The sequence below is a fragment of the Lonchura striata genome, chromosome 1, assembly GCF_046129695.1.
Source record: "Lonchura striata isolate bLonStr1 chromosome 1, bLonStr1.mat, whole genome shotgun sequence".
NCBI classification, from domain to species: Eukaryota; Metazoa; Chordata; class Aves; order Passeriformes; family Estrildidae; genus Lonchura; species Lonchura striata.
This window is the reverse complement of record NC_134603.1, coordinates 19,340,894-19,356,324: the sequence shown is the minus strand read 5'-3', so window position 1 is coordinate 19,356,324 and position 15,431 is coordinate 19,340,894. Positions and strand designations below refer to the sequence as shown.

The 15,431-nt window shown below is 41.4% G+C and overlaps 2 protein-coding genes across 14 annotated transcripts in view; both read left to right on the top strand.

The window, feature by feature from the left end:
- LOC110479303 (uncharacterized) overlaps nt 1-8,725 on the top strand; it is a 79,887-nt gene extending 71,162 nt beyond the window's left edge. The window contains exons 3-4 of one of the 2 annotated variants that reach the window (XR_013339770.1): nt 5,017-5,204; nt 8,539-8,725. The gene's annotated coding sequence lies outside the window, so the exon portion shown is untranslated. Of the gene's footprint in view, nt 1-5,016; nt 5,205-6,628; nt 7,329-8,538 lie in introns of those variants that run through there. The other variant, XR_004147851.2, reaches the window with a different exon arrangement.
- A 4,510-nt stretch (nt 8,726-13,235) lies between these two features.
- OXR1 (oxidation resistance 1) overlaps nt 13,236-15,431 on the top strand; it is a 259,555-nt gene continuing 257,359 nt past the window's right edge. For 4 of the 12 annotated variants that reach the window (XM_021546450.3, XM_021546446.3, XM_077782454.1 and 1 more), the window contains exon 1: nt 13,826-13,900. Coding sequence is in view for 4 of the 12 variants with exons in the window: in XM_021546455.3 (XP_021402130.2) it covers nt 13,379-13,412 (34 nt within the window). In the remaining 8 variants the exon portion in view is untranslated. The other 8 variants (XM_021546451.3, XM_021546444.3, XM_021546445.3 and 5 more) reach the window with 6 other exon arrangements.

The following is a 15,431-nucleotide window of genomic DNA, read 5'->3' as shown; positions in this document are numbered from 1 at the left end:
GATAGCATTTGTCCTCACTCCATCATATGTTTTTCTGATTAGCATTCCTGTACCAGAATGGTATCTAGTCTGCACTGTATTCAAGCTCACTCAGTGAACAGATTCACTAAACTCATAGATCAGTCACTGGGAGATGTTGTTTTGAAGTGTACACATCTTTAAGATACACCACACTCCTGTCAGTAATCTGATAAACTGCCATTGATTATATTCAGGGGAATTTGTTATTTTAGACAATATGATCACCTACTCCTTGTGAAAACCATCATCTTTCTTTCCAGAAACAGGGAAGACTATGATGTGGAAACACAAGGAAAATCTGATTTATTCTCTAGTTCCCTGAAAATATTGAGGATTTTTATCTTCAAATGAGGGATAGAGTTGGGGATTAACTTTGGATGCAATCTCTATTTTACCTATGGTCCATGGGCAAGACATCTACATTGTCACAAGAATTCAGCATTACATACAGAGGTGTTAAAATTATATTTTTTCTGCAGGAGTGAAGGTCTTGGTGCCCTTGTGTTTCCTCAGTTTGTTTTGTAAACGGAATGTATTCATTCAATTGCAGCCATGCTCTGTCCATTCCTCTCTGTCTGTGCTTTTTGAAAACTTCCAAGGCAGGAAAATAGCAGTAGTTTAAGAAAGGTGACTTTTATAACATATACAAGCAGAATGACTAAGGAGGAAAAAAAAAATGGCTATAGTGCCACTCTATGACTTACTAAATGTCAGAGAATCCAGAAATGAGAGTATAGTTACTAATTCTGCATATGATAGCAAATGCTTCATTCAGATCTCATTCCTTAATTCACAGTAGACAGAAATCCATAGGAAATCAGGATTTTGGATTCAGGGCTTCAGGGTTATTTGCCTGGATTTCTTCAAATTTTTAAGAAGGTCTATCAAAAAAACCCAAGAACTTTAGATACTTAGAGAAATTTGGGAAATAAATGACTAGAAAGTACTAATTTCTATTTAAATTTTGTCTAAAATTATAATTAAAATTAAACCTCTACTCATTGTGGTCTTCACTGTTATCTATACACACACAGTATTCAGTGCATGCTAAGGTCTGAAGATTTGAGGTTTGATAATCTCTGTCACAATGTGCTGCTTTAAAGACATTGGACATCCATTCATGTCGTGTTTATTATCTGAATTTGAACAGTCCTGGAGGAAACAGTGGTGAAAAGAACTCTGGAATCACCAATATATATTGACTGGACATTTTAAGATTTTTTTTTTTAATTTTGCATTTTGCCATCAGGGGGAAAAAGTTACAGTTCCAGAGAACATTTATGAAAAAACCCTAAAAAAACCCCATAGGCTATAAATAAGTTTTGCAGAAATGTTCTAAGGAAATATTTTCTCATCAGGCAACACATCACAAAAAAAGAGTAAATTTGGAAAGTAGGCATTCATACAGCTATGCCTCTGCACTTATACCACCATACCCTATATCTCTTGATAGCTCCTGTAAGTCCCTCATAGCTACCTACATACATCCATTATTCCCATACACCTGGGAAATTGTGAACTGGCCAAACACTGCCACGTCTGCCTCCCTGGCAGGTGAACAATAGACATGGTAATTGCCACATCCAAATGACTGCCTTCGAATTTTCACTTCAATGGAAAAATTGAGAAAGTTCTTACCTGGACTCTTTCCATTATCTAACATTAAAGGTCTTTCTAGGCATACAGCCTGTGTTTGATTTCCAAGCCATGGGCAACAAACCAGACCTGACCCTCATTCTAGAAGAGGATTCACCATTCTAGAAAAGAGTTCACCATACTACACAGAATTACATTTTCATTTACTATAAGGAATACGGCTCCTTTCTGATATCCCTCCCTGGAGCTTCTAGCTGGTTTGCTTCAGTGGTTCTCCTCATTTGTGAACATCATCCTCAGGTTGCAAACTCTTCCAGTGGGAAATTCTCTATGGGAATTATGAGCATCTAACAAAGGGCTATGAATTCTGGGGGACATCTTAAGACTGGTAGTGTACAACATGAGTGTCACACACACAAACACATTGAAATCAGCCTCAGCAGCTTGAAAACATAGAGGAAAACAGAGGAAGCCCATGTTACAAAACGAATTTGAATTCAAATCACCAGAATACCCCAAAATACTGGCGTTGTTGTTGTGTTTTTGGTTTGCTTTGGTTTGGTTTGGTTTTTTTTACTGTGAGTCAGTATATTCTGATCCATCTGATCAAGGCATTCTAACACTTATTGTCACATGCCCCTAAATCTGACTAGTTTTAGTTTAAAACCACTTCCAAAGTATTTGGCCACCCATTGGGCTTGTCAGAGTCCAGCTCTCACATGAATTAATTAAATAGCAAAGAGGAATAGGCCATGACAGCATATTCAGTTGGGTTACTTTCTGTTGAAAGCTGATGGGGATTTCACTTCAGTAAAGAGAACTGAACTCAATCATAATAGAATTTAAGTTTGAATTTGTGAATAGTTGGGATAGTAAATAAACTACTTGAAGGAAGAAAAAAAAATATCAGTTTCTATGTGTGTACTATTTTCAACGCCTTTTCAGAGTTCACAGGTTCTTTTGGGTTGTATATATCCTTTCATTTTCTTCACAAAGGAGCAAAAAAAGCAAACCAACAAATTATAACCAGAGGCAAAAAAAATATAATCCCAATGAGAGTTAGAGCATTAAGATGACAATGTGCAGAGATTCCAGCATGCTTTATAATTTATAACAATGAAATTTCTGATTTACAATATTAATATAATGTATAAAATTTTAATCAAAAATTGATTTGGTTCACAATCTCTTCCCCATGCTGACCAATCTTTCAGCAACTTCAATAATGCGATTTTTAATCAGGGCTGTCCAGAGGTCAGAAAGAGAGGAAAGGAAAGGCCTCTCTAGTCACTGGTGTCCAACCTTGGCTTTCTAAGCAGACAGATTCTACAATCTTGTCCATGAATTTTCCTGAATCTTATTCTTTTGCCATACAAGGATCCTTTTCTCTTTTTATTGTGTGTGTGTATATATATATAGCTAATATTTAGTGGTTTGCATCTCTACCAACATTTGCTCTCAGAGAAAGAAGTTGTTCTTCCTCTTGTCAATGGCCATTTCTCTTGTATATTTAGGGAAAACAAAATCTCTCATCTCAGCCTCTGCTTTACAAAGCTAAATGAGCCAAAATTTTCTTCTTTTTCTCACTCAGTGAACATTCAATGTCTGTGGTAAAAATTTGCAATACCTGTTCCACTTTACATCACTAATTATTATCAAAGAGTGAATTGGTTATATTTATGAATTTCGGTGAGGACATGAAAAATCAGAAATAGAGAAGATTTATATTTGCATCACTTTTCAGGTTTTTGCCCTCAGGATGTTTCCTACTAATATGTCTTTTCTGAAATATCTCCAAACAGGACAGTTATTCTATTAAAAGCTCAATCAGAAGATACAAATGAGAAATAAACATATAATCAGGAGGCAATCCCCCATGATCATCAATTTATAGATAAAAGTTATGTTTTGCTTTTGGAACTCACAAGTGATCAAGGATTGAAGACAAACCTGAATAGAACTGATGTTTTTCTAAAACTTTATAATTTTGTGTAACTTAAACTTTATTTTGCCTGTAAAAGCAGAAAATATACTTCAACCTCTTGTACAAAAACCTTCTTTGAGTCAAAAATAAATAGTATATGATGTTTTAGGATATAAAAGAACAGTAGTTACACAGGCATTTATTTTACAAAGGCCCAAAATTTTTTCTATCAGCTCCCTTTTTGGAATTTACAATAATGCAAATGGTAGTTTTATATCACACACAATACATCCAAAACCATAATTAAAGAGATTTCTGTCCTAAGACATAGAAGGATATCCCTTTTCAAATGCAAGCTAAATGGTACAAGAATCAGGTAGCTAGAGTTCTGTGTATTGAAAGAAATTTGAGAGATTTACTTGTTTGACAAAAGATCTAAATGCAAATGAGCACAAGGATCAAACCACTATTAGAATAATTTCCATCTAGGCAATATAGCAGAAATAGTGGTTAAAAACACAGCTAAAATTATCTACTGTGACTTATAATCTTTGAAAATCCACAATCAAAACATCCAGTAATGTGCACCTGTGACCCCTTTACTTGTTTTTGCAAATGCTTTATCTTCATTTCTAAAACTATTTGCAAAGCAGGACCTGAAAGCAGAAGATGCCAGAAGTGTCCAGTCTGCTGAGAAACAGCAGGATTCTGCTGTAACAGGAGCACCATCAGAGCCCCTGTTTGCATTGGCTTAAATACTACTCAATAATATTTTATGGGTTGTTTGCTGCCATTTACCTCTGAATCATTTAGCAAAGAAAAGATAACAGGGAACTGAAATTCACAGTGGCAGCAAAAAGTGCTATGGATATTCAGGTCTTCAGTATTGGAATGTTTATTGTGAGTATTTTATCAAAAAAAAAATGGTATAGAATTAAAACCTTTAAAAATTGAGTTCAACAAAGGAAATACCTCTCCATTTTTCCACCTTTCTCTCCAACATGAAATTCAAAAATTCTGAAATATTTCACTTTCATAATTTTGAATATCTGTGTTCTTATTTTGAAATTAAATTTTAAAAAATTATCCATATATATTTTAAAGGAAAGGTAAACAGTTTCTGTAAAGTCAAGGTCAAATTATGGAGCAGAGATTTTTTTCTTCTTTTTATTTCATATAAAATAAAAAACTAGGAATCTTTCCTAAAATTCCCCATTTCCCCCCTTTTTAAAAATTTAGTTTCGTGTGTTCTTATGTAATTTCTATCAAAATATAGACAATCCTAATTTTTATTTAAACTAGTTCAGCATTTTTATGGTAGTTGGAGAATTTGCTTGTGTGTTTATTTGCTTTTCTAGTCTAGCTTCAGACAAAGCTGGAGTTGAATAAGAAATTTCCAGCAGTTGGGATATGTTTGCATTGTTTGAGGTCAGCCATGTCAGTTCTGCAATCCAGCCATTCCTTTTTCCCTCCAGACAGAAGTACATCGACATCATGACGCTGCCTTCACCAGACAAGCATGGCTGTGGTATTCCTGGTCCTGAAACACCTTTTTGATTTTCAGTAGCATCAAGAGCAAAACTTCCATCACCTTGATATTTTGTCAACAAACTCTCAAGGACACCCGTGACAGCCAGAAGTTGGAGTTAATGCTTCATTCCAGGTAATTCTTCTTAAAGCTTACACAAAACATGTGAAAGAAATTTGGCTGGTTATGCCCAAGGTGAAATTACCAAATCTCAAGGCAACTTTTTAACAGCGATTCCATGTGTGAAGTACTTAATGGGTACATTCAATCAGCCAGATTCCTTCACCTTCATTAATATCTCAGCAAGTCTACAATGCAGGAATGTTTCATGGTCTTTTTTGTGCCTTCCTTGCCTTATAACATCCTCCATGCTCCTTAACATTGCTTTTGCTGGATGCCAACCCTGCATGGTGCCTGAATACAAATACTGAAATGCCACTTCAAGTACAAGCCCTGACCAGCTATTTTTGGGCAGCCTATATGTCATTATATAACAGCACATATGCTATAGATCTAGATTTTGGTTTAGCTAAAATAATTTTCTCCAGTGGCTTGAATTTAAATTTTGCATTTATCCTTAAACAAGCTCAGTAGCTTACCTTTTGGTTTACTGAAAATTTGTACTTTTCTGACAGAGGTAGAATATCAGGGATAACATGAAGTATTTAAGAAGAGAGATTTCACATTATTTTTCAATTGGTCCTAGTTTGTTGAGATTTATTTTAAATGGTGGCACCAGTTTTCTAGGTGGTTAAAAGCCATGCTTTCCAGAGCTTATTAAAAATTCATAAGGCTTTATGAAACACTGTCATGTCTTTCTTTTTTAAGCATATAACTAATTCTTCTTAGAACAGTATCTGTAAAATATTGCTGTTTTCAGCAAGTTTTATTTTTTAATAAAGGCTATTGAAAACCTTAATTTTTTTATTTGGTTTTGTTGTATAATTTTTTTATTGGTGGGTTTTGCTTTATAAATACACATGGAAATTGTATGGAAGGAAAGTTTTTATTTAGTTCAAAGCTGCATTTTTTTTTCTCCAGAGTATATTCCAGTTGGTTATTAGAGGCTCCTCTTTTAAACATGATCATACCTTGATTACTGTTAGCTTTTACAATAATGGAATATATGATTTCTGTGTAATCATAGATGATCTCAGCATATTTCTAGTCTTGGTACTGATTTACAGAAGACAAGCAATGGCTCAGACATGTTGGTGCATGCCACTGCCCAGGCCTGCTGACAACCCGAACCTCACCTTCCTTTGTAAACAACCATGACTTGTTAGAGATTGCTGAGGGAAAGCAAGGGACCTTATTAGATTGAATATTGATCTCAAAGCAGTATGCTGCACTTCTCTCTTTAGTTTTTAATAGCAGCACTAATAGCACACTGCTTTTACTGCTGCGCTCTGAGAGACAGATGTTTCCAGCAGCTTCCTGGAGCAGAGTACTCCACACATGCACTTCTTCCCACATTAAAAATCTCATCATCTCTATTTATTTTGGGTATGTCCTACAATAACTAAATAACAGAAAAGCTATGATTTTCTATTTTACAGGGGCTCAACTTGAGTAATATTAAAGGAAGCCTGGAACTGATCGATGTTTAATTTTATTACTGAAGAGAACTAAGAAAACCTTTCTGAAGCATTTAATAAATTTCCATAATAATATAAGCCTGTGACTGTTTCTATAACACGTTGTTCAATTATTGGTGTCTTTGAAAACAAAGCAAATTAATTTCATGTATACAAATTTGCATAACGTGTGAAAGTAATGCAAGAACTGAAAAAGTTTCCTATACACTACTGAGAACAGCTCACAAAAAAATTTATAGTAAAATGTTCACTTCCAAGCTCCCAACTGCCTGGCAGAACTCTCAGTTAAAGAAGTCAAGGATGGATATTTAAATTCAACGTCTAAGGGAAAAAACCCTCAAAGTCCACAAAAGGCATAAAAAGTAGAGAACTTCAGATTGGTTGGGAGAAAAATATTGATTACAATAAAGAAAATATCTGAGACGATGGTTGTCAACAAATTTCAAATTCTGGAAATGCTGAACTTACTCTGAGTAAAAACAAATTCCATATTCTTCCTCTATTAGTATATAAAGCTATTTTTCTTTCACTTTAATAAGGAATTAGTATTAAATTTGTTATTTGAAATCCATCTATATTTTGAGTTGTTTCTTCAAAGAATTCTATTTCTTACATGCAAAACCTTTCTGCAATAAAGAATGCAAACCTGTTCACTGCGCAACACTTGCATTGGTGTCAGTGCATTTTCCGTGTAGCAATGGCAGGATGAACCCTCATAGCTGTGCTCTTATCAAACTCCTCTATCAGGAGGCTCTAGAAAATCTGTGGGTTGTCACTGCTTTTCTTTCATGGACCACAACCTGCTGCTCTCACCTGTTAGCAACAAAAATGAATGATTGACATGGTCAGGGAAGGCAAAAGTATATCACAAAGATAATGAATTATAGAGGGATGAATTTCCAGGGATTTCAAACCATTCAAGTCCATTGGCCATTTTCTTATGGAGTGTTTGGCAGCAAAACCCCTTGGGTGCTAAATGGGAGGTACAGTCATTGATAGCAACCATGAGTTCTCACGGATTGTGGGATATGGTTAGACCCTTCTATAGCTCCTGAAAGATATTAAGGACTTGGATGGGAGATAGGACTTTGGCCGCTGTGAATTCCATTTCAAGGAAGCTATTTATACCAAGCCTCCAAAGGCTTAATTCTTAATGAATATTAGTAGTGGAAGTGGGAATTTTTATATAACATCTTGGTTTACCAAATGTAAAGAAAGTTTTTGCTACATAAAACCCTTAAATTCTAAAGAGCAGCATCACACCATCAGCTACCTGCAGAGTTAACAGAGATCACACTCATGGTTGAAAGCATGGATATGATCCATCCTGGGGATCACATGTAATTTGCTACAACTGAATATGTCATAGGTATTATCTAGCCCAGCCTAGTGTCCCAGCAGTAAGAGAAGGAGATACTATTAGAAGACAGTAAATAATATGAAAATTTGGAAGTCTGTTCCCCTTGTACTGTCCTAGAAGTCACAGCCCTTGAGTTCCAAGTACTGAAGGCACTCCCTGGCCTCTCACACATATGTTGCCTATGGGTGTTGCTGATCCTTTTTGGAACCTGCTCGTCTGCCTACAGAACTTCTTGGGGTTATACTTTCCAGAGGACCACTGTCCACCATGTCCAGGTGAGGGACTGAAAATTCTTTAATCAGTATTTCAGTATTTTCACTGAGTTATGGCATTTGGTGAAAAATCATTCTCATCCACTTTTTGCCACATGTACTGCTTTCACAGTTTTGTAAATCCTGGCCACATGGCCCTTCATGCTTCTCTACACATGGAAGAATCCCAGCCATTTCATTCTCCTCTCATGAGGCAGTTGCCTGCTCATGCCAGTTGTCTTTCTCTGTATCTCTTCCAGCTCTGTCCGTCACAGTCACAGATGAAGCCCAGCCTCCACTCCCAAGGGTGCCTAACTCTTCATTGGCTTTTTTGACCACTGCTACACATTGAACTGGGAACTCCAGAGGGTGACCAACAATGACTCCAAGAGATCATTACTGAATTGTAGCTGAAAAATCTGAGCTCAGTAAATACTATTTAGACTATTTCCTCTAAGCCTCTTTTCATATGCTTTGTGAATCCTTCTCTTGACCCTTCATTCCAGGGAATCCATGTAATAGTCTCAGTTATTCCTAATGGAAATCCCACATTTCTCTATTCCTATGTCTTATTTTCCTGTCCTAACAAAAATGTTCTTTGTTTTCTGTTGTCATTCCACCCAAAAGCAGTCTCCACAGCAGGGAGATTCATGTGCCCCACGTTCACATGCCAGAGTTCTCTGTTTTGTTACCCATACCACCATTGCTATCCCCACCCTGGAATTTCTGTACTTTCAGCTTGTTGGGAGTTGGTTCCCTTTCCAATCCAAATACACAGTGAAGTATCAGTCATCTGTTTTTGTTTTGAGCTTCTTCACTCTAACCCAGAATCTCTTGCCTCAAGCACAACTTTACATATATTAATTACACAACCTTTTCTGTTACTCTGAAGAACATCTCCCATTTGGACCACAGACTGATAGCTGGATTCTCTCTGTGCATGTCTCCTGTGATGCTGCATCCTGGTCTGCATCAAAAGCAGCATGGCCAGCAGATCAAGGGAGGTGATTTTGCCTCTGCTCCATTCTGGTGAGAGCAGCACTCGGAGTACTACATCCAGTTCTGGGGATCCTCAACATAAGAAATATGTGAACACCTTGGACTGAATCCAGAGAAGTGCTACAAAGAGGGTTCAGGGGGCTGGAGTATTTCTCCTCTGAGAAGACAGGCTGAGAGTGTTGAGGTTGTTCAGCCTGGAGAAGAAAAGCTCTAGGGAGAACTTAGGGCAACCTGCCAGTAACTAAAAAAAAAAGGGCCTGCAAGAGTGTTGGAGAGGGTCTTTACAGGGACAGGTAGGGCAAGAGGTAATAGCTGTAACTGAAAGAGAGTGGGGTTTAGATTAGATATTAGGAAGAATTTTTTCCTTCTGACAGTGGTGAGGCACTGGAACAAGCTGCCCAGAGAAGCTGTGTGCATGTCCCATCTCTGGAAGTGTTGGAGAGGCTGGGCTGGATGGAGCTTTGAGCAACCTGGTATAGTAGAAGATGGCCCTGCCCATGACAGCTGGATTGAACTGGATGACCTCTTGGTGCCTTCCCACTTATCCCATTCTATGATTCTGTAATCAGCCTATGATACTCAAACATCCAAGTCCTATCCCTTGAAAATAAGCTTTGTCCTATAAGCAAAGGGAAAAAAAAAAAAAAGAGGAATATTCTATCTACTGCACAGGAAGCATGGTTACTCTACTATGTAGAAAAATTCCCTAGGACAGTGAACTCAAAAGGTAAGGATGCTAGAATGTACCTTTGAGCTATACAAGGAGACAGTAGAGAATCTGAATATTGCTGTCAAGGAGAAGGCTGAAAACAACAAGAGGAGACAGCTGGGAGGGCTAAGGGGAAAGTCTGAGAGCCAGAAGCAATCAGTGGTATGTCAGAGCCTTAGTTCATCAGCAGTATGGAATTATAGGGGATATATTTTAAAAATAAAGATTCAGTAGAGCCTCCTTAAGTAATATGAAGAGAGATTGATAAAGCACTGTACTTTGTATGGAGTGCAAAGCTGCACATTTTCTCTGCAATGAGGAATTGTTCCCCTTCTGTCTCATAGGACATAGCAGCGCACCAGATATTTAAATCTTTTGCTGGGTAGGAACAAGATGCAACTCTATGGATATTTCTGCTGAGCAAAACTTGAAGAAGAAAAGAACAGCTTTCAATATTCAGATGGGTGTCTACATCTAAATATAGTTCACTGGCTGGTACAGCAGATGCAGCCACAACTTACTTACTAATGTCCAATTGGTTAATCTGCATCTGGATGATTATGGTCTTTTGAATGCTGGAACTTGCTATCTTAGGCTTTATATATATATATATATATATATATACATATATACATATATATATATATAAGTGTGTGTATATATAAAAAAAAATTCATGGAATTTATGACACTATGATTGGGTGAGGAAAATCCATATATGTTTGTCTCTCGTTGTGAAAAGCAACTATATTTGACAAGTTTTAAAGATATTCCTTCTAAACAAAGAAAAATGTGAGAATTATAGTAAAATTACCCATATAGGGAAGATATGAGGAGAATGATGATGCAGACTGCAGAAAAACCCATGTTTTCCTTGCCAATATTTTAAGATTTGTTCCCATGATGAAGAGACAGTAAGAATCCTCAGCTGGAAGCTACTCTCCTGAGACTCAGGACATCTTTCAGTCTCCTGATTTACCCAGAGCTGTATAAGGGTAAAGGTGCAAACTGTTCTAGGAAATTCTCCAGAGGCTGCCTACTGCTCCTGCAGAGATCCAGATGCAGCCAGAAATACATTATCCCACTGTTATCCCAAATCTGCATTCAGAAGACTGTGTTTTCTATTTCCCCTGCTGCCCATCTCAAGATCAATAGCTTCAGTTGAAAGAATTACATAATCCACCCCCCACTCTGTGAAGTTATGCCTCCTGCATAGTTTACAACTTTTTATAATACATAGTGTAATGGTGGCTGTTAGACATGGACTAGAGAATTCAGTGAATCTCATGTCTTAGTAGAACAGAGAATGAGGAGAATGAGGAGATTTAGTGAACATGTGTAGTGGGCTGACCCTGGCTAGATGCCAGGCACCCACTTAAGCTGCTCTCTCGCACTCTCCTCCACAGCTAGACAAGGAAGAGATATATATAAAACAGGGTTCATGAGTTGAGATAAGGACTGGGAGAGATCACTTGAAAATACCATCATGTGGACAACAGGCTCGAGTTAGAGACATTAATTGAATTTATTGCTAATGAAATCAGAGCAGGATAATGGGAAGTAAAATAAAACCTTGAAAACATCTTCCCCTCACCCCTTCTTCCTTCCTAGATCTACCTCATCCCCCAGCAGCTCATGGAGGCAGGGAATGGGGGGTTCGGTTCATCACCTGAGGGTTCTCTTGCTGTTCAGGGAGAAGAGGGCTGTCCCTCTCACAGGAGACAGTTCTCCATGAACTTTCCCAATGTGAGTCCATCTCATGAGCAACAGGTCTCTGTGAACAGCTGCAGTGTGTCTATCCCATGGGCAGCTGTCCTTCCAATACTGCTGCAGTGTGGGTCACCCTTCCATGGGTGCAGTCCTCCAAGGACAGGCTGCTCCAGTCTGGGGGCAGGGGCCTCTCTCCACTGGCTCTTCCACAGGGTCACAGCCTCCTCCAGGCAGCCACAGCTCCAGCGTGGGTCTCATCCACAGGTGCAGGTGGATCTCTGCATCCCTTGGGACCTCAGTGGGCTGCAGGAGCACAGCTGCCTCCCCATGGTCTGCAAAGGACTCTCAGCTTCTCTGACTGGAGGCCCTTCTTTCCCTCCTTCTCCACTGACCTTGGTCTGCAGAGTTGTTCCTCATATACTCTCACTCTGCTCTTCTCTGGCCACAATTACAACTGCTAATCTTAGTTAAATTTCTTGCTAAATCTGTTATCACAGAGGCATTAGCAGCATTTCCAATTGGCCCAGCCTTGGCCAGTGGCACATCCATCTTTGGAGCCATCAGGGATTGGCTTTGTCAGACATAGAGAAAGCTGCCAGTTCTTTCTCACAGAAGCCACCCCTGTACCTCCCCATCTTCGTGCACGCCCCCTCCCCTATATGAAAGCTTGGCCTTATAAACCCAATACAACCTGATTCACTCCCTTTTAATACTATAATCTTTGTGACGTCATCTTCCATATCTCCAAGTACTGCAGTAGTTACCTACACAATTTTCTCTAATAATCTATGCCATTGTATGTCAGTCTGCCAGGAAAATTGCTTACTTGCTCTCACTTTATTTGACAGTACTGACAAGTAACACTTCCTTTCCTGATTATACCCACCTACGTGTAACTGAGGGTTTTTTTCTGCAGTAGTTTTTGCTGAAGGCTGTGTTAGATTTATGATGAAGATAAACTTCCAGTGATCTCTCATGTCTAATGAAATAAATTAAAAATTTTGAATGTGATCTTGAGTGTGCATACTATTGTACATGATGTCATCAGAATGTCTGATTTTTTTCTTACAAGTGGTTTAGTATTCTGTAAAGATGCCTTCTTTTCTTCTTTTTTTGTGCAACAGCAATTTTCTGTATTCATAAAAGCAGAATTCAGTAATACTTCTGAACTCCTGTTGGGGTGATACAATTTTAGACTCTGTAGTATCTATATAAATCTAAAACAATGTGGCGTTCTAACGTTTATTCTTGTCAGTCTTTTAGGAGGGTAGAGAATGATCAGCCACGGCTTAAAAATCCCATCAGAAATTCCCATTCACAAATACTTCGGTGGCTTTCTATTTCAACAGCTCTCAGTTTTGAAGCACAGCAGTGTCAGTGAGAGGTGATCATGTCATTTCTCTTGCCGCATAGATCTTCCAGCCTAGAAAATTATATTGAGAAGGGCTGTTCTTTAAGCTCTTCGCCTCGGACCTGCCACATTCTCATCTGACTGCTCTGAGCTTCACGGGAAAGCTCCTGAGTGTTTGTCACTCCCCAAGCCTCGTCCGCATAACCTCGGAGCAGGATGGAGATGTCTCCAGAGAAATGCCGCATGAAAACGCCGCTCGGCATCCTCTCCCTCACTACATAGAACTCATTTCTGAAGCCGCTGCTTCACGGGGTGGCCTAGCCCTGAGATAAATGGCCCGGCCCGAGATACGCTCCTGGCCCCGAGGTAGGCTGCCGGCCCGGCGCTGGGGTGAAGGCAGGCAGAGCCCGGCAGCCGCCCCGCCGGACGCCCCGCGCACCCCTGCGCGCTCCGGCGGCGGCCGCCGCAGCCGAGCGCAGCGCAGCGCTCCCGCCGCAAAGGCGCGGGCAGGACGCGGCGGTGGCGCAGGCATCGCGGGCATCGCGGGCATCGCGGGCATCGCGGGCATCGCGGGCATCGCGGGATGCCGGCAGCGCCCCGCTCCCAGAGCCTCTCCCGCGCTGGCTCCGCGGGCAGCAGCCCCGCGGCAGCGCAGGCCCGGCTGCAGAGGCTCTGCTCTGGCCCCGCGGGGAGGGCCCGCGGCGGGAGGAGCGCCGCTCGCCGGGGCCGGGGGCCGGGGCGGCCGCCGCCCCTTAGGCTCCAGCTGCTCCTTTCTGCGGCGCCTATTTTTAGCGCGTCCTCTTGGTAGCATCCAGCTCTGCCCCCGCTCTCCGCGCTCCCCCGTCCCCCCGGTGGTAGGTTCCGCACGGCGGGGCACTGAGCATGTCCGAACGCGCTCGGCAGCGGCCGCCGCGCCGGGGCTGCGCTCGCTCGCGGCGCGGGAAGGAGGGCGCGGGCTCCGCCGCCGCCCGCAAGTAAGTTTGTCCGCGGGCGCGGTGCCGGCGCGGCCGGGCGGGCGAGGGGCGGCAGCCGCCGCCTCGGAGCCGCCTCCGCGCCGCAGGGGCTGCCCGGGGCAGGGGTTCGGGCTCGGGCTTCGGCGCCCCCCGCCCCTGGAGGCTGCGCCGGGCGGGACGCGCGGCGGGACCGAATGCACCTGTCCGCCCGGGCGCCTCGGTGCGCGCCTCGGGGCGGCCGCAACTTCTCCGCTGCCCGCCCCCGGGCCAGCGGCTGGAGGCCTGGCCGGCTCGGCTCGGCTCGGCTCGGCCACAGCGGGTCCGCGCTGCGCGGGTCGGCGTTGAGAGAGCGCGTCCTCTCGGCGCGGCGCGGTCCCAGCGCGGTCTGCGGCTGCGAGCGGAGTTGAGAGACGCGGGCGGCTGCGCCGGCCCCGCGGAGAGGAGCGATGCGAAAATACCGAGCGAATGTCGGCGCAGCCAGCGCTCCGTAAGAGTCAGCGAGGCTGCGGTGCTCAAAGGAGTTTCTGATTTAGGAGATGATGCCGCAGGAAAGAAACAGTTTGAGGAGAGAAACTGTAACGACGCAGGTTTTTTGCTCCCTCGTGTGACAATTCTAGGTGCTCTTTCAGTTTAGAGAGGTACAGTGTTTTAACTTATTGTCCGTAACCAACAAATACCGAAGTGTGCCCCGAGTTTTTGCCTTCGAAAATGGGATTTTTATATTAATTTTAAAAATGCTTATTTTGTTGTTCCGTTCACCTGTAAATGGGTTTAACGCTACGTGTTCCTAATACTAGAGAATGTAAAGTTTTTCACTTAACGTTGAAAGCGGCATGTGCTCTAAACTGAGGAAAGGTTTCAGAAGCTGCTTCCCTATTCAAAGGAAGATTTTTGATGTTTGCAAAGTTATATTAAGATAGCTTTCTAACTAAAATCATAATAGGTAAGGGAAGGGGAATTCAGGGGGCTTAGTGTGTCACTGGTGAAAGAACTGGACTGAGGGCCAGTACGATGCTCTTGAACAGCCCGTATTAATTTTGATTTGGTCCGTAGATGTTGTCAGTCTAATGACTCGACTTTTAACACTTTTAAGCCATGCTTATCTTTGAACAATGACTTAGATTCGGTATAGTACTCAGATATGAATATTCATATAAGCTTAAATATCTGTATGTTAAGCCTCGTCAGAATTTAGGTGCATTTAAAAATAGTTACACACGCAGAACATGCCATTGTTACTGTGTATATATTTGAGTCTGTTAGTTAGCTTATGCACTGGAGACGGGAACATTCCGTATCTCTGCAACTCTTCAACTTTTCCCTTCCCCAAATGAAACTCTCTCACCTCCGCCCGCGAAGGCAGCGCTCCCAGAGAGTAACAATTGATCCGTAGGTTTCTGAAAGCCAGTTTGTGTGATTCGGCTCTGATTTG